The sequence below is a fragment of the Trematomus bernacchii genome, unplaced genomic scaffold (genome assembly GCF_902827165.1).
Source record: "Trematomus bernacchii unplaced genomic scaffold, fTreBer1.1, whole genome shotgun sequence".
NCBI lineage: Eukaryota > Metazoa > Chordata > Actinopteri > Perciformes > Nototheniidae > Trematomus > Trematomus bernacchii.
The window spans coordinates 143,081-162,324 of record NW_022987610.1 but is presented as its reverse complement, the minus strand read 5'-3'; the positions used below and the strand labels follow the sequence as shown (position 1 = coordinate 162,324).

At 42.0% G+C, this 19,244-nt stretch overlaps 1 protein-coding gene across 1 annotated transcript; it reads right to left on the bottom strand.

Moving 5' to 3' along the window:
• Nucleotides 1-634: 634 nt before the first annotated feature.
• Nucleotides 635-17,275, bottom strand: si:dkey-191g9.5 (rap1 GTPase-GDP dissociation stimulator 1). Its single transcript, XM_034131950.1, is given in 17 exon segments — nt 635-3,033; nt 5,639-5,767; nt 6,288-6,417; nt 6,501-6,581; nt 6,583-6,646; nt 7,198-7,318; nt 7,389-7,464; nt 7,466-7,510; nt 7,512-7,528; nt 8,262-8,393; nt 8,661-8,804; nt 9,301-9,426; nt 10,616-10,744; nt 12,718-12,843; nt 14,013-14,135; nt 14,421-14,525; nt 17,056-17,275. Coding segments are annotated over 17 exon segments (1,689 nt in total). The 5' UTR covers nt 17,069-17,275; the 3' UTR covers nt 635-2,905.
• Between the last annotated feature and the right edge of the window lie 1,969 nt (nt 17,276-19,244).

Below are 19,244 nucleotides of genomic sequence, written 5' to 3'. Positions count from 1 at the left end.
TGGAGTGCGGACCAGAGACCGCTATTGCTATATAGTCTCAGTAAAAAGAAAAACGATCTCCCAGTAGATTTCACAAACACAAATAAAGCCTTATAATTATTATTTACCATCCTCAATACTGATACATTATAATATTCTACACATACACCCCATTTATTCTTCCACTCTTAAAGTGTGCCCCTTACACTTCCATGAGTGTGCTCATATACTCAAATAATAGATTTCAGTATATCTGCTCTTTTTCATGGTAAAGATACCAGCACTGATAATAAATCACTGATAAGTGCCTCTCTGTATTTCTTACTTGACATCTGCACATTTTACACCTTTTAAAATATAAACTTGAAGCAGCAGAGTTAAACCATAGACATGTTGAAACATTTAATTTAGGTCGGACACTGTTCCCTAATGAAGGGCACAAGGAAATCAATGTCGTTTTTGGCCACATTTCATCTGAAATGAAGTGAATGGATTGAATTGTATCTGTGATAAATACCAAACGACTCATCACATTTCTAAATATCGTTCTAATAAAATGGGGTTTGTGCAGAAAGCCATTCTTCTGTATACTCTTTGCTAATATATTGTGGCAAATGAAAGAGAAAAATGATGAACAGACATCATGTGGGGGAAGACATTGCATATCTTTATTCTGCTGTTTCTATAACAAAGCTTAAAAAATGATAAATATTCCCTTACTTTGAAATATACAGATTTTCACAAATGTTGGTGTTATATATTAATGTATAGAGAAATAAATCTTGATACAAATATAACATAACATATGACAGTAAAGCTCTTGTCCGCTGCATGATTGAATAGAACAGACACTCATCATTTCCACTACCAAACTATAAATGTACACTGCATTGCTTATTGCACTGTAACACTGTTATGTATTATAATAATGGATGCAGTTCAGATATGTTGTGCATGTGTCTTCTTCACATTGTGCTTCTAGGATCCCTCTGAGGGATTACAAATGTATGTTTGCGATATATCATCAACAGGAAGCTTTATTTAGAATGTGTTAGTGGTGGATTTTGCTGTCACACTGCAGCCACATGTGCAGGCAGTTTGATGAGTAATGCTTTTGATCATCCCCCTATCATTGGGTTAGATCTCCCTTCAACTGTTGATGGAAACACAGTTTCAATGAAGATGTCCATGCACCTGTCACCATGAAGTTTTAATGAGGATTTTCATTCTAATGTGCTGCAGGTTCTTAGCCCCCCACTCACACAGCCTACCAAAATCTATTCCCATTATCCCTGTAAAACACCTATGGTGTGCATCACTCCTGTTACTCAGTTATTGTGTGTGTGGTGTGCACCTGCACTCTTCTCAATGATCCTGTATATACATAACAGACCGATTTTTCTAGTATATTTGTAACACAAACAGCATCATTTCTTTGCATGGCATTAAAGCCAGTACCAGAATCTGTTTAACCATGACCAACGATACACAGCTTGTTGTTTCCTTCCAGATGACAACAGCACCTCTCTTAGCTTACCCAAGTCGTTGTAAAACTCAAGTCATAATGTTTCACCACTAGAAAAAGTCAGTGTGTATTACTAGAGCACATGCAGTTGTGTTGTTTGTGAGTATACATTAATAGCTCTGTTTACTCTGTATTCAGAATGACAGTGGTGAATTACAGTGGTTTGGTCCTCTTGACCAGGTTCAAGCCTGTAAGACCAGGTTCAAGCCTGTAAGACCAGGTTTAAGCCTGTAAGACCAGGTTCAAGCCTGTAAGACCAGGTTCAAGCCTGTAAGACCAGGTTCAAGCCTGTAAGACCAGGTTCAAGCCTGTAAGAAATATCTCAGTCTTGAACTCAATTGTATGCAGTTGATTTGCATCCATTCAGTCTGATATCAACAATATTAGCCACTCATTTTATTTGTAACTGAAGTCATTGAAATTGAAATTCATTCAAAAATAATTTTAACTCAACAATTTTGCTGCACAGATCCTTTTTAACGTTCATAGGTATTTTGCTTTACGCATAGTTTCATGTCAAACCCCGTCCATTGATTGAGGCTATGAGATTACATTTTCTTTTCCATTTTTAACAAAAATTCCACCTTGTGGTTGTCTCTTCGTGATTTGGGTGCACCAATACATTGTGGTTCATTTCAGAAATCTGTGGGGCTCTTCATGCAATACATTTGGCCAGAACTGACACTTGTGTATTATGTCAACTGATTTCACAACTCTATTAGGTTAGTTGAAAGTTCAATAAACAATATTAGGTTCAACTTAATATTATTGCTTTCAACTAACCTAATACAATTATGTGAAATCTGTTTAATATTACATTTAATTAATGTCAACGTTTATAGATATCAACATTAAACGTTTGATAGTATGACATTTCTGTATACAGTATATATTAACATGGGCTAGCATCACGACAAGTACATCTCAAAGAAGGTGAGGTCAGTTCATTCATCTATCCACCAACCATGGTCCAGGGCAGCAAACCACAACAACTACAGGCCAGATTACAGACAGAATAATGTGTAGATGTTTTGGTTTCCTTCTTGAACTTCCCTTTTAGTGCCATTGTCTCATGGGAAGTCATTTCTATCTGACTTTCTCCTTTCTAGGCCTACAAGAAATGTCAAAACAATGGAGAGGTTACATGTGGACACTGGCAACTTTCCTCTACTTCCACTCTCAGTCCAAGATGTCAATTTAGCACATGTTTCTCATAATCTATTTGCTAGATTGACACACATTCATGCTCCTGGTTGATGAACCCCTTTAGTTTTAAGTCTTGCTTATCCAAAATAAGTAATTATTGCCAAACAACAGGATACATTTTGTCAAGCCATTTCAATAGGTAGCAGTAGGATCATTTGAATACATTTGAATAAGCCGGACGGAACTTGTTCTGCTTTAGCTGCTGTCACCCAGAGAGGCCAGTATGGAGATGGCCTGTGAGGCGAGTTTACTGTTGCTGTGCTCTGTCAGTTTACTGAGGCTCTCCTTCATATTCACAGAGTGCAGCTCCTCCTTCATCACACCTACAGCAGACAGGGATGGAAGGGAGAGCAGAGGAATCAGTGTGAGATGGATTACAACTGGGAGTGTAGAAGGCCTCTCACGCTGACTTTGTTGCACCTGTGTGAGGACAACTTTTATCCACTGATTTCAGCATCATCATGACAAAATGTGCTCCTGGAGACACGGACCATAACAGGAAGTACCTGGAGTTATCCCATCTAAACATGGTCTCTGGTTTTACAGCGATTTTAAACATAGCTCTGCTCAGCTTGTGCAGAGGCTTTGACTGGAGACTTGTGTAACACATTCAGTCTTAATTGATGAAAAAAGGACAAGTTTATATGATTTATGTTTGTTTTAGGCACTTTTCTTTTTCTAAAGCTTGTATCAATGACACATTTGTTTGGTACCTCTGCCGCAGTGGGCATTGGACAAACTGCAGTTTTAGAGCCTTGTGCTTGGGGATCACCTCTCGAGATTTATGTTTTCAGGGTATCTGTTTTAACGCTTTAGTGCTTTACATTACATAAATTAGACATGGAATATAATGTAATAAAGCAATTTGGGGTGAAGTGTCTTGCCCAAGGACACATTGACATACTGACCCCAGTGGGGGTCAAGGTGTGATTGAACCGGTGCTCCCTTGCTCCCCTGATCTGAGGGTCACCCACTAACCCACTGTGCCACCGCGCCCCGCTTGGCTAAGCAGAATTGTTTCCTAAAGTAGTTCATAAATACCAGATGCTCGGGGATGTTTTGGTAGTTTTATTGGCTGCTGCTAGATTCAAGATTCAAAGGTTTATTGTCATAACATATACATAACTACGGTGTAAAAAAAGTAAATATAAAAACCAACAATACAAATAAATCATTATTAAAAAGATGCTGATAACCCAAAAAAACAGGGTCTTCGAGTCCAAGTGTTCAGCAAGATAAAACATCTGCATGCATCATCCTAGTGTCCACAAATAATTCTGTATGTCCCCTACCGGCTGTGTGACTGCAGATATGTTTTGATGATTTGTACGGTGGCCCTTAAGTGCAAGACACCACAAGCATTTCACAAAACGCCGGCAGCCTGTCAGAAAACACTACAGCATTTCAGAAAACACTACAAGCATTTCACATTGGACGGAAGGGTATTCCTTTAGGGAGAACACTTCTTGATTGTGATTGGACAGAGCCAGCCAGAGAAAGCACTGCTGTGATTGGTTGTTTTTGCTGCCAGTCAAGAAATGGCGCTTCGTGATTGGTCAGCACCCGACAGCGCAACATGTCCCAACACATCAACCGTTAGCTGTTAGCACTCAGAGCTCACAGCTCCTCATATCTGTTCAGAAACTGGACAAAAGTTAAACAAGTACAAACCACAGACTGTCTGTGTCATGGCGAATACAGTCGCTGCTTATTTATGTCTGTATGACGCTGTTGTGAGTGTGGACGGAGCAGCTACAGGTTAGTTTTAGCCTGAATCGATCCGCCGCCTCTCCCAGCCGTCTTGTTGAGTGACAGGAGCAAACACAGCTGACAGCCGCGGTGAAACTCGAGCGATTAGAGCGATGCGAAAAAACCATGAATTAATGCTTTATTAATTCATGGATTTTAAGGGGCTTATCTCCATGTAAATACTATGGTAGACTACCCAATATTCGCATCGCTCTTATCGCTCGAGTTTCACCGCGGCTGTCAGCTGTGTTTGCTCCTGTCACTCAAACAGGACGCGCTGGAGAGGGGGCGGGGCGTATGTCCATGTAAATCCTATGGGAGATACCAACTACAACAAAATGAACATATTTGACCGTGATTTAATTGTAATACACGTTTCAAAGTGATGCCGAAGTAACTACATACTGATACCGGTTAGTAAAAACCATGAATTAATGCTTTGACAAGTCTGCAGACAAGACGGCAGGCGAAAAGCTTTTAAAATGCGTGTTTTCTGAATGGAATCGGATCGATCAGGCTAAACTAACCTGTAGCTGCTCCGTCCACACTCACAACAGCGTCATACAGACATAAATAAAGCAGCGACTGTATTCGCCATGACATAGACAGTCTGTGGTTTGTACTTGTTTAACTTGTGCAGGTCTCCCTTGAAAATGAGATCTATGATCTCAATGGGACCAATCTGGTTAAATAAAGGTTTGAAATGAAATTGAAAACTTTTGTCCAGTTTCTGAACAGATATGAGGAGCTGTGAGCTCTGAGTGTGTGCTAACAGCTAACGGTTGATGTGTTGGGACATGTTGCGCTCGGGGTGCTGACCAATCACGAAGCGTCATTTCTTGATGGCAGCAAAAACAACCAATCACAGCAGTGCTTCTGGCTCTGTCCAATCACAAACAAGAAGTGTTCTCCCTAAAGGAATACCCTTTCCGTCCAATCTGAAATGCTGTAGTGTTTTCTGAAATGCTGAAGTGTTTTCTGAAATGCTGTAGTGTTTTCTGAAATGCTGTAGTGTTTTCTGAAATGCTGTAGTGTCTTGCACTTCAGGGCCACCGTAGATTTGTGACTGAAAGGTGGAAACTGAACAGTACAAGAGCTTGATTGAAAATACTGCAGGCTGCAGAGATATTGCTAAAAATGTGATAAATCATCATGGGGCTTGTGAGGTGGAACACTTACTGGAGTTAGCCAGGCTGCAGATCAGACCTAAAGCACTGAACTTGACTTCGATCGCCCCGACAGGATCCTCCAACATCTCCTTCAGCATGGTGAGCAGCTCAGAGTCCCTAAACGCTTCCTTCATAGACTCTGTGACACACACACACACACACACCACCAACACACACACACACACACACACCACACACACCACACACCACACACACCACACACACACAACACACACACACACACACACACACACAAACACACACACTATTTTTAGTATTGGGCTGATCATAAACCCTGTGTAGCCAGAGGTTAGCTGATCATTACTCACACACAGAAGCGCACCATTATTTCTCCCCATGTCCCTGAGTTGGAATCAAACAACTTCCTGAATATTTGAGTGACTTCATGTTTAGGGTTCAACAGAGCAGTTTCACCAACACAGACCAGGTGGGAGAGTGGTGGAGCTGAGTGACTACAGCTCCATCAAACTGTTTACACCACATCGTCCCGAATGACAATTTCAATATTTATGTATTACAATGTTCATTATGGCTGGAATAATTTTTTCTTCGTTTTTGCAACAACATACAAAACTATATATTGCATAGTAATGCAATGAAGGTTTTTTGTTGACTTAAAGTGTCTCAAAATGCTTTACCAATGTCAATGGCAGATGCTATTGCCAGGGAAACCAGGGCCTCGTTCTGCATGATGACATGTTCACTTTGTTGCCATGGAGATAAGGTGCCGAACCCCCATCTGCTTTGGGCTACAGCATGGACCACTTCCTGTCAGACAGAGGACATGTTCAGTGTTGCACGGTCATGACGTTAACAGACAGGAATGATGAGCCAGCAGAAAGAGGTCTCACTGCGCTGCGACTGTGTCTGATGAGGGCAGCCAGGAGGCGACTGGACTCCCCCCGGACCCCTGCATGGTCTTTGGCCTCACACCCACTCCATGACCCGGGCCAGCAGCACAGCGTCCCTCCCCAGCACCAAAGCTGCCATCCTCTGCAGCGCAGCACAGAAAAAGAGAAATTAGGATTGAAGACGTCGGTAGAGAAGCTGTCAGATCAAAGATAGCAGTGGGGAACCCTTCACTAAGGAAACCGTTTTATTAAGAGTGATTCATATTTGAATGAAGTAAATGATCCCCCTGTGGAACTGAATGTTATCAACATGTTGGACTGGACAGAGGGATAAGTGAGAATGTAAATGAATCCAGGGAAAACTGCATAAAATAGAAAAACTGGAAAGGTTATTCTGTTCTGGGTGGGACGGCTCACATAAAGGACAAATGATCATAATCCCTGTTATTCTTTCTTTTACATTCTTCTTCCTTTCAGTCTAGTTTCCTCCTCAGACAGATCAAACTATACTCATTTTTGTTTGATAGTTATTGCCTCACTGTTTGTTTGTCTGTTCATTTGCCTATTGTAAAATGTGTCTGTTAGGCACCTGAGGAATATATCAAGGTTTCATTCTGTGGAACATGGCACTCATGCATTATGTCTGTTACATTGAACATTCCCTGTGTGTAACTATAAAGTGCTGTGCTAACCGTGTCCGTCCACCATCATGCGCAGTGTCCCCAGCAGTTTGAACTGCACCGGCGGCATGTCGGAGCGCAGCAGGCTCTTTATCCTCTCCGTCACTCCGTCCCTCCAGCATCCGCACTTTGTTAGTGCTGCAGACACAGAGCACCCTGTCAGTTGAAATGTCACAGCAGCGTACATACTGTTTCCTTTGATCAGTACCAGGAATGGCCAGGTTTCTGAGCGCGCTCAGATGTCCGGCGTGTTGAACAGACACATCTCCTTCGTCCACATGTTGCATCCAACAAGGTCAGGATGTGAGGAACCACCCCAAGGTCCAGCATCCTTCACACAGTTACTATCTGAGAAAACACAGCAGGCCAACACACATGTTCTGTATTACAGCACATACATTTCAAAATCCTCAACTCTCACACAGGCACTATTGTTATTGCTTGACAATAAACATTGTATTATTTAAAATAACAATTTGTTTCAAAAAGATATTAGATCTGAGATCTAAACAATCGTTTGTTTGGCCACTTGGTGGCAGCAAAAACAAGCAATAAAACTAAACTCTGAAACACATCAGCTGTATAGTGTTATACTGCACTTGTACATCCAAGCAGGTTCAGATCAACCTAGATCAATCACTGGGAGTCTTTGGTGTCCACCTGATTAATGTGAGCTGTATGGTCCTCTAGCCTTAATCCTGAGTCCATTAGCTGCTAAAAGCTCCACAACGTTCACCAGTGTGCTGTCTGCTGTTGAGCAGGTAGTGTACTTTTCCACTGAAAAGAGGTGTCTGCGGCTGCTGGAAATGACACTGTGAGTGTGGTGAAGTGGAAAGAGTGGAGTGCCGTAGAAAAACAAAACATGAAGTGAAAGAAGCTAAAAGGCTCAGTGGAGCTGAGCGAGCTGCAGAGTTAGAGAACATTCTCTTTGGGTTTGCTGTCCGTGCTTTTCTGCTTCTGTTATAAACTTGGTCATTGCAACTTTCAAGAAAATTGCTGCGTAATCTGGGGGTATGTTTTGCTTGATTGTCAATTGTGCATTCATAACCACATGGGTGATCTTTCCTGAAAAATGTCTCACCATTTCTGGCAAAGTTGGCGATGGCCAGGGCTCCGGACAGTTGCAGCTGTGTGTTGGAGCTCTGCAGCCAGGACAGAACATCCTGATACACCACACCAGAGCCCTCCCCAAAACACTTCTGCATGGACTCATCTGACACACACACACACACACTCACACACACACACACACACACACACACACACACACACACACACACACACACACACACACACACACACACACACACCACCACACACACACACACACACACACACACAGTTAGCAAACATTACCTCATCTCAACACTTTGATCAGCAGAAAGAGGCTTCAGTCAGAACGACAACAAAGGAAACAGGTGTCTACGCTGAGACAGTGGCTGCTACACAGATGTTCAGGTGTAACATCAGCATTGCTCACCTCCTAACAGCAGAGACACGATGAGGTTGGAGGCGATCTTGATGCTGCAGAGGTCGTGGGGGTCAGATCCTCCCTGCAGACTCCGAATCATCTCTGATAAGGCCTCTGGTACTCCTGACTCTGCAAACTGCAGCTTCAGTGTATCTGGGGGTCCAGCGCAGTTTAATTGATCATTAGTAACAGCTTACAATATCTTCCAAAATAGGTACAACATCTTTACAAAACAAAAGACAGCCCCAGGTGGTAGATGGTCCTTAGCATTACCTTATGATGGAAACCCGGACATTATAAAACACACAGCCCTTGACTAAAATTAGCAACCATGCTAATGCCGCACTGGGGAAGATTATTTTGAAATCTGTATGTCGATTCTGTGGAACTAGTCTCATCAAAGGGGGGATTTGGCAATAGCACAGTTCCAGCACGACAGCTGATTGTCCAGTTAGTACAATCAATGTGATCACTGATTGATTGGTTGTATTGCCCACAACAGCCTGACTAACACACCCCAATTCTGATGGCTCATGGTAAAGCCTGACTTTATTAAAACCTTCTTTGAGAGGTTTAGAAATGGTTCTAGAAAGAAATATCAAATCAATATTTTCCAAGCCTTCTTCCTGAAGCAACCTTGAGCTCTTACCACTCTCGCCCAAAGCCCCCAGTATTTCCAGGATGACATGTCGGCGTTCACCGTCAGGCGCCCGTTTCAGCTGGAAGGTCAGCACCTCTGCCACGCCTAGCTCTGCCAGGGCCTCCCTCGCTGAGTCTGCAAACACACGGCTCTACACATGTGACAGTGTGCAGGCACCTGGTCATCCTGACCACCACTGATAGCCATCGTACATCTGCAGCTTTTACAAATGGTTATTATTCTGGCTTAGTATTTAATTCTAGTTCCATGTGACAGGAAGTTAGTTATTAGTTATAGTTAGTTAGTAATTCTGAAATGGTGTGCTCCAGTGAAGCTGATGTCTGTTCATCCTGTGCCATCCTTCGTTCGTAGCCCTTGAGAAGGCCTTATGTGTAAGTTCTTATGTTGTGACATTATATTTCTTTACTTTGAGTGCATTCTTGTGATTAGATGCAGCGAGTTATAGAGATTGAGCACGTTTAATTTCATACATGTGTTCTAGCATTCAAACATTTAAGTATTCATATATCAGTTCAATGCAATGACGTATATTGTATTTGCATATTCATATTTCATATGTTGTGACAAGTTATCTGAGCTAACATTTGTGTTGTTGTTTGTGTATGCAATATAGCCTAGATATTACATTGATACTGTGGCATTGGCCTAATGTCATGCTGTCCTTGTGTATAGCTATGTATGTGTTGTTATTGAGTCATGTAAGTGATATTGACAAGTACTTTTGTTTGTGTATTTTTCAGTTTCACACAAAGAAATACACAAACAACAACTTGTTGACATCGTGGTCCTGAGATGTACCGTATGGAGGTGTTTATGTTGCTGGATAACTGAGAAGGGGGGTTCAGTGATGCCAGTATAGTTATTAAGGAATTAATTGAAATGTACGCTGTACGTAGCTGAACGTAAGCTGTATAAGCTCTGGCTCATTGCTTTTCCTCTCCTTGAGTTGAGAAAATGACAGATTTGTCTGTTTGGTCTTTTTTCTCACAAACAGCATTTCTTGGACCTGTTTACTTGTAAGTCTGTGTTTTATTTGACAAGGAGAAGCTAGGAGAGCATGGAGAACATTTAAACATAACTCAGAGATAACCCTTAAGCTGTAGAGCGACATGTCTAAATAAATTACAAATCCATCCATCTTCTATCTCTTACCCGAGTCGGATCGTGGAGGTAGCAGTTCCAGTAGAGGGCCCCAAACTTCCCTTTCCCTGGCAACATCAACCAGCTCAGACTGGTTGATAGTTTACAAATCATGTTTAACTAATAATAAATGACTGACAAAAAGCAGTTACTAAATAATCACCCATGTCTGCCAGGTTACAGAGGGCCAGCAGGCAGACGTTGACCAGGGGGTCGTTCTCCGGATACTGCCTGATGATGGACACCAGTCTGGGGATGACCCCGCTCTGCACCAGCTGGTCCTGCTGGAATGCTGGGCCAAAGAGAGGCAGTCAGTTTACTTCCCTTTAACTTCAAGCTCATGATTTCATCTCATGGTCTCAAGGTTTGCTCTACCTTATATGGAAATGAAAACTGAGTATAAATCTGTGTAAAAGATAGAAAAATAAAAGATAATTTCACGTTTGGTAATCATAAATATAGCAGTTTCACCTTAACAGTCACTAGTGGTGGAAAAGTAACTAACTACATTTACTCAAGTATTATAAGCAGCCAGTTGTTAGCGGAGTATTAATAAAATGGGTAAGAAATGGAAGGATGTCTGGAGCAGTAGACTGTGAGAGGGGAGGGGGTCCAGAGGCAGGTGAACCTCATTGGGAGAAAGGGGGGAGGAGGAAGTTAGACTGTGGATGGGAGATGTGGAAGGTGAGCAGGAAGTGTCAGTGGGTAAGTTGGGAAATTAAGAGCGATGTCATCTATTTTCTTCTCAAAATAGTTGACAAAATTGCACGGCAGAAGGGAAGATGGGGGTGGGGGGCTGGGGGGTTGAAGAAGAGAGGGAAAGACGGAGAATAATTTTTTGGGTTTGGAGAAGCAGGATTGAATTTCAGATTGAAAGAAAGTGTGTTTGGCTGTGGAAATAGAAGAATAGAAAGAGGACAGGAGAGCTTGATAGGATCGGAGGTCATCAAGGTGTTTTGATTTCCACCATTTCCTTTCAGCAGCCCTTAGCATGGTTCTGGACTCTGCTTTGCTCCAGTGTGTGTGGTGTGTGTGTGTGTGTGTGTGTGTGGGTGTGTGTGTGTGTGGTGTGTGTGTGTGTGGTGTGTGTGTGTGTGTGTGTGTGTGTGTGTGTGTGTGTGTCAGCAGTGCTCATGAAATGAATTCAGCTGAAACACTGGACAGAACTTAAAGTCAGGGTAACGATACTCGATGAAAATAAACAACCTCTCTTTTTTCTTGGACTAATATTTACAAAAGTCACAGCGATCTCTCGGCCTCACAGGAAAGTTGTGATTGGAAGAGGGTTATTCCCTCTTTCTATCCATCTGATGTCACTCTGTTATCACAGTGCTATGCTAATCCAAGCACCTTTCACAGTTAATACAATGTTTTAAAGAGGATCTATATTCCTGTCTGCAGTCCTAAGGCAACTTTCTAATTTTAAGAAAGTCTTCAATGTTCTTACCTAATTTGATATACAGTCATAATTACAAAAATACGTTTGATTTATATTTTTGTAAATATGGTCATATGACTGTATTTCCAAACACAGTGTATTTAAGTTCCGATTCCTAAAAACATTAGTCTCTAACTAGTTAACTAGTAAAGGCATAGGTTCACTAGTTAACTAGTAAAGGCATAGGTTCACTAGTTAACTAGTAAAGGCATAGGTTCACTAGTTAACTAGTAGACATTTTGAGCCCCATTAGTTAACTATTAAGGTCAAAAGAGGCGTCAACGCAGTTAACTAGTGAACCTTTTGGCTCCACTAGTTAACTCATGAGTGATTTTGGATATTTCTAATGAACTAGTTTGCTCATTTTCTGCTTCTTTTTTAACTAAGTAAGATGTCAGAGCGTTTGCAGCGCACTAGTTAACTTGTAAGACTTTTAGTGTCACTAGTACGGTCAGAGGGCCACTACTTGGGACTTTGTGAGCTAGTGCCGCTCCTGGCGTCACTAGTAAGGCTTATGTAGGAACTTGTCAAACAGTGCCACTAGTTTCAGAAAAAGAGTGACTAGTAAAATGTTTGCCAAACTTGTGACCATATATCTAACAAGTGCTAACAAGGAGCCAACTAGTGTGGCAACTGCCGTCTGATATCAAGGATATGGAATAAATACTCAAACAGCCAGTAGAGCCCTACCCGAGGGTGTGAGACTGTGCACAGGCTCGTAAGGGCACGACAAGTCAGTGAGGTCATCAGGAGAACTTTAGAAGTAATCAGTAAAACCTTAAAATCATTCAAGAACAGACAGGTAGCCAGTGAAGAGAGACACTCACAGTTGTCGAAGCAGATGCGTCCGATGGCCCTGCCGGTGTTCAGCAGCATCTCCTGGTCGGTGCTGCTCAGGTGGGGCAGCAGCACCGTCACCAGGCCGGCCTCGATGCACGGCTCTCTGACTGCAGCTGCAACACACCAGGAACACCATCACCTGTCTCTCAGCTGAATCCTCTCACCAGGCTTGGGGAGTAACGGATTACATCAGGATTCTTTTTAAAAGGTAGCTGTATTACACACAAAAATAACTGCCTGAATCTACTGCCTTTGCTTTATTTGTTCTGTTTTTAATTCAGCAGGTGAACCTATATTTTCATAAAATAGTGTGTGTGAGCTTAACTGTGTGTAATAAACTAAAACGGAGCATTTTCTGTCAGCTCAGATTTGATTTCTGCTTTTTTAAACTGTAGTATGTGCTCATGTGTTTCAGTGTTGGTGTGTAGGCTGCTGCCTGGACATGCTTCATGAAAGACAGGCTTCCCTGTCAATACAATCATTTCTGATCCTAAAATATCTTGGTTTCTTCTTTTCTAAGGTCACATTGTTCTGTTGTCTTACATTATAATTAAAAACATCTTATTCATATTTAATTGTATTGATTTTCAATGCATTTGACATTGTGGTAATCCAAAAGTAACAGAAAGTTACATTACTTTTATATGTTGATACAAAGATAAGGTTCATGCTTACATTTCTTTTTACAGGTAACTATTCATTGAAACGGATTACATTTTGTAGGTAACCCTCCCAACCCTGCATGCTAGTGCCATGCTGGATGTTAACATTACCCCTCCCCTCGGCTCCACCCCCCCTCCTGTCCTCAGAGATCCCCTCTGCGCAGTCACCTGACCCCTGCACTCCCCCACTACACACCTGCTCCCCATTTCCTTTATTCATCTAACACTATACCAGCCTGTTTGTAGGCTGTCGGATTGTTTAGTCTTTTGATTCAAGACAGCACAACCTTTGATTCCCACCTGTCTTTCTTCAGTTGTGCTACCTGTTTCAAGCCTGCTTTTTCAATGAGCCACATAACAGCAACTGGATAAACTGACTCTGCTCAGGAAGAGCGTGTGATATAACGGAAAGCTCTGGAACAGCTACTGAATAAACCTCTTGTCAACAATATGGTGGCATAAGGATGAGTTGTGGTAGCATCAATGCCTAAAGTGTCTAGATGTATTCAGATGATGACTTTCCTGCTGTCTTTGAGTTGCAGCTGAAAAATCCTTAATGTTATTTTCTTTGATATAATCCAAGCCAAAAAGAGGTGCTAACACCTGTAGCAGTATGCTACCTTCTCTGGCCATCTCTGCCACCAGCAGCGCCACCTGGCAGCTCAGGGGGCTTCTGCTCCGTAGGACCTGGGCCAGGGAGGGCAGGACCCCACTGCTGGCTATCTCCACAGCAGCATCCTTCTCTGTGGACACATGTTCATTTGTTCAGAGCAATAAAGACAGGATATCCCATCACAGCATTTACTGTTAGCATGCAGAGTTAGTGTTGGCTAATGGTGCACAGTAAAGCCCAGTCCTGACTTCAATAGATATAACACATAATATAACTGTAGGAACTACAAGGTATCTGAACTGTTTGCAACCTGCTCTAATATAGTGTGTGTGTTGTGTGTGTGGTGTGTGTGTGTGTGTGTGTGTGTGTGTGTGTGTGTGTGTGTGTGTGTGTTCGGGTGTGTTACATGACTTACTCTTTTCCAAAAGAGCAGCCAGCAATGTCTCCAGAGGAAGCTTCAGCTCCTCCTCAATCAGCTCTGTACTCACACTGAGAGCCTGTAGAGCCCCGCTCAGAGAGTCTGCAACACACACACACACACACACACACACACACACACACACACACACACACACACACACACACACACACACACACACACACACACACACACACACACACCACACACACACACACACACACACACACACACACACACCCCAAAACAACAACAACAACATAAGTTAAGTTATGCTTCTTTATGACACTTTATATAACTAACACATGAACATAAGACTGTAGTTTAATTGAAAACAGCGTCTCCCTCAGATGGACGTGGTTTATGTTCAACTTCTTAAAAGTAATTGCAGTATTTCAAATGATTTGTGAATGCTAAGAGTGTATTAAAGCATAACCATATATTCTTTTATAGTCTGTGCTCTGGGTATGCCTGTCAACAACACCATAGCGTCCTTCATGTTTTGTATGTTCTAGAGATTAGGAAAGGATATGAAAATCCTGTACAAAGCCATTTTCACTCCATGGATAATGTATATTTAAAACATTTTTATAGCTGTAACAGTTTATATGTTAAGGGTGGACGAGCATTATTGCTCGACTTTCCAAGTTTTAATCTTGTCAATGACGGTCATCCAGGGTTTTGTAGAGTGTATGTACTTGGAGGTTTACAAGGTTGTTGTTGGTGAAAGGGTTGAATAAACTGATCCCAGTTTCTTTAGCCCCAGGATCATTCAACCTGAAACATCTACAGTATCTCATCTACTGCTACATGGAAGACAGCTCAGACACACAGCTTAAACAACACACATACACATACAACACAATCCTTTACATTCATTACATACAGTAAAAACAGAAACACACACACACACACACACACACACACACACACACACACACACACACACACACACACACACACACACACACCCACAAAGGAGGAGACACCTGCAAATGGTAATCACCCAGGATAATCCCTACTAAGTCAAATGAAAATAGCCTGCGTGGAGGGGGCTGAAACACAGCCTGCTACTGTACGTCAAGATCCAACCCCAATCTCCTTCTGTGTGTGTGTGTGTGTTGTGTGTGTGTGTGTGTGTGTGTGTGTGTGTGTGTGTGTATGTGTGTGTGTGTGTGTGTGTGTGTGTGTGTGTGTGTGAGTGTGCGCGTTTGTGTGTATGTGGGCTACTTTGAGTGCTTGACAAGAGAGTAGGCAATTTACAAATCAGTCCCACAGAGAGCTGCGAGGGAGTCCCTAGGGTGCTTATTATAAATGCTGCAATTACACTGTATGTTTCCACACTAAACAACATAAAGGCCTGTGTATTGACATACGCAGTATATGCAGGGGCTTGACACAATGTCAGCAATACCTGCAAGCCTCCAAAACAACAGTCCAGCAATAAATCCCATCACTGACTGTCAGACTGTCTGAAAGCTGATGGTCCACCTTCCCCCATCACTTAATATCTGTATGTTTATGATGCTGCCTATGGGGGCCTCTGATCTACACTTTAAAAGACACATTACAGTAGCAGTAGCTTCAGATGAGGCTGTGTTGTTGTGCGAGGCTGTGTCCTCAGCCTGCAATGCATGACTGAATAGCTTCTAGCTAAACAGTGCACTCTTACTGCCCAGTGAGACAAACAGCTGGGTGTTCTGGCATTGTCTGTGTAGGAACAACGACACATACAAAATATAAAAACATTTGACATTGTCTAAGTCCATGAAATTATGTTTGGAATTAATGTTTTTTTTATTTTGAATTGTATGAATGTTGGAACTGTCCCTTCTCAAGACAAATGAATTCAACACCAAGTGACGCTCTTAGAAACTAAATGTGGTTTAGGTTGAACATTTCAACCACATTTTTAAAGCAGTTTAATTCATATGCTGAAATATTAATCAACATTGTTTCGAACAGTGAAATCTGACATATAATCAGTTTTGTTTCATGTGCCTATACTGCCAACTTCTGCATAAAAAAATAATAATTCTAAATGAATGAGGTCTGGGGACAAACCACTGAAGGGTGGATATGGCTATGTTGTGGAGAAGGCGGGAGCTATGATGTATAATTGTAACTACGGGGACCAAGCTAGACGCAATCATAGCTGCCAATATGCCTGGGAAATTGTGCTATTGATTATAATAATGTATCTCTATCTACCTATCTATCTATCTAGCTAGTCTATCTATCATATCTATCTATCTATCTATCTATCTACGTCTATCTATCTTATCTATCTATCGATCTATCTGACTATCTATCTATACTATCTAAGATATCCTTCACTCTTGTAACATCCTTATCCATGCACACACATTCACACACTCATGCCTGGTACTGTGATGCCATCAACACCATACCACAGATGTATCATACGTCATCACCTACATTATATGGAACCACACACACACACACACATCACACACACACACACACACACACACACATCACACACACACACACACACACACACACACACCACACACACACACACACACACACACACACAACACACACACACACACACACACACACACACACACACACACACACTAAGGGATGTCAATATGCAGCTACTCACCAATGTCTGTCATGGCTGCTGGTCGACAGGCTCCTCTCTGCTGGCTCACCGCCTCTGCCGGTAAGAACTGTGTGTGTGTGTGTGTGTGTGTGTGGTTCTGTGTCTGTGTGTATATATCTGTGTGTTTGTTTGGCTAGCAGAGAGCTACACTCCTTTCTTAAGGTCAGGTGTCCCCCAATGCTGTCTCCCACTCTGTCTGTCGTTTCTCTCTCTGCCTCGCTCTCGCTCCCTCAATCCCATTATCACTCAACACTATCTCTACCGCCCCCCCCCCTCCTGCACACACTGCGCCTGCGTTCTCTGTCTCTGCTCATTTGCTCTCTGTTTCCACCTAGCTGTTTCCCTCTCTGACATTCAGACTGCAAGATGTATTGGACTTATCATCTGCTGTATATACGTGTGTGATGATAAGTGACGACCAGATCATAATAATAACACCAATAATAAAATAATACGTAATCCCTACAATTGCGCACACATACACTATTGTATTTAAGTGGAACATTTTTTCTCACTATATTTTAAGAAACCTTATTTTCAAATAGTTGGAAAAAAAACAAGCCTCTATTTCACACATTAGATTAAAGAAATCATGTGTTGTTTGCATAAAGACGGCAGGCTCTGTGGAGAAAGAGTTTTTACCTGGATGTCATTTTATTCACTTCTTGAGTCTGACTGGGGGGTTTACTCCACTCCAGACCCCAGCACCTTTAGATAAATGCCCCTCACCCCCCCTTGTATGTAGCATACAGTACAAGCCCTATACAATGACTGCCCTGTTGACAGTCAAGGGCAAAAGTGGAAAAAGAAAGGAACTCCTTTGTCCTCTTCCTTAATCATCCGTATCAGAGGAGAACAAAAAGAACAAAAGAAAAGCAACAGATAACCTCAAACCCCCCAGTGCTTTCTCCGGTAGGTTTGTTATCGATCAAACAATGATAGTACACCTTAGTCAGGAGGTTCAGGTGCGTGGGGGGTAATTACATAGACTGTATATGTGGGTAATTACTGTTTCTGCCCTCCAGCCAGCTGGGGAAGGGTTCTGGTTTGCTTTAGCATTGCTCTCTGGATGGATGTGGTATTGCAGCAGCATGAATGTAAAAGTAGGACATGGGAGCTGATCAACATAGTTCTCCTAATCTGTTGCAATCTTCTAAATGGATCCATTGTAAGCATTGTCTGTACGTTATGTTGTTTGCTTTGCAAACATATATTTTGGTATTAAAGAGTAAGTTCATTAGGTTATTGCTAGATACTGGCTCAACTGGTTATACTCAGTGTTGGGGTAGTACTCAAAATAATGAAAGAATTACACATTACTAGTTACTTGAAAAAAAGCAATGCCTTACTTTACTAAATGACTTTACTGAAAGTGAATAGTAAACACTACTAGTTATATTACTGTACATCTACTACTCTGTAACATCACCTGAGATGCACTCTAAATAATAGACACATAGCAATAACAAACCTAATTTATGCCCAGCACAAATCCTAAATGTGATAAGGACAGTTCTGAACACAGACCTCTGTTCCTGCTCTTGGTGTGTGTGTTGTAATGGTACTATTTTATAATGTATAGGGCGTAGGGATACGTGTGTGACGTCAGTCCTGTTTGGGGTAATGCCCGGACCTAGTTTTATGCTTTGGTGTGCTTAGACATAAACGTGTCCAGTACAGTCTCCAAGGCCGGATTAACCATATGGGCAACCTGGGCAAGTGCCCAGGGGCCCTTGAGCAAAGAGGGCCCTCAGTGACAAGATGAAAAAAAAAGAAAAAATATTTGAATTTAAAATTCTTTTCGGGCACAACCTCACTCATCATACATTGTTTTAAATGACACTCACTCTTCGCCATAAATAACACAGCTTTTCTATAGGGTCAAATTCATATATTTTCTAAACCGTCTCTGTACTGTAGGTCTCACTATGTATGCGCTCAACTTTATTACTACGCGGCGGCGGTGTATAGCCGAATCACAGCCCCACCCTCACTCATGTCACATTTTGTCACGTGAGCAGAAAAAATGGATGGTGCCGGTAGCCAAACGCCCAGCGGGGCTAAGAAAAGAAAGAAAAAGAAGAGAGAGTGGCGGCTGCATTAAAAAATGTGCCAACAATAAATAGCTTTTTCAAAAAAGCAAAAAGTGACGAAATAGGCCAGCAACAACCGCAAGGAACAGTGGCGGC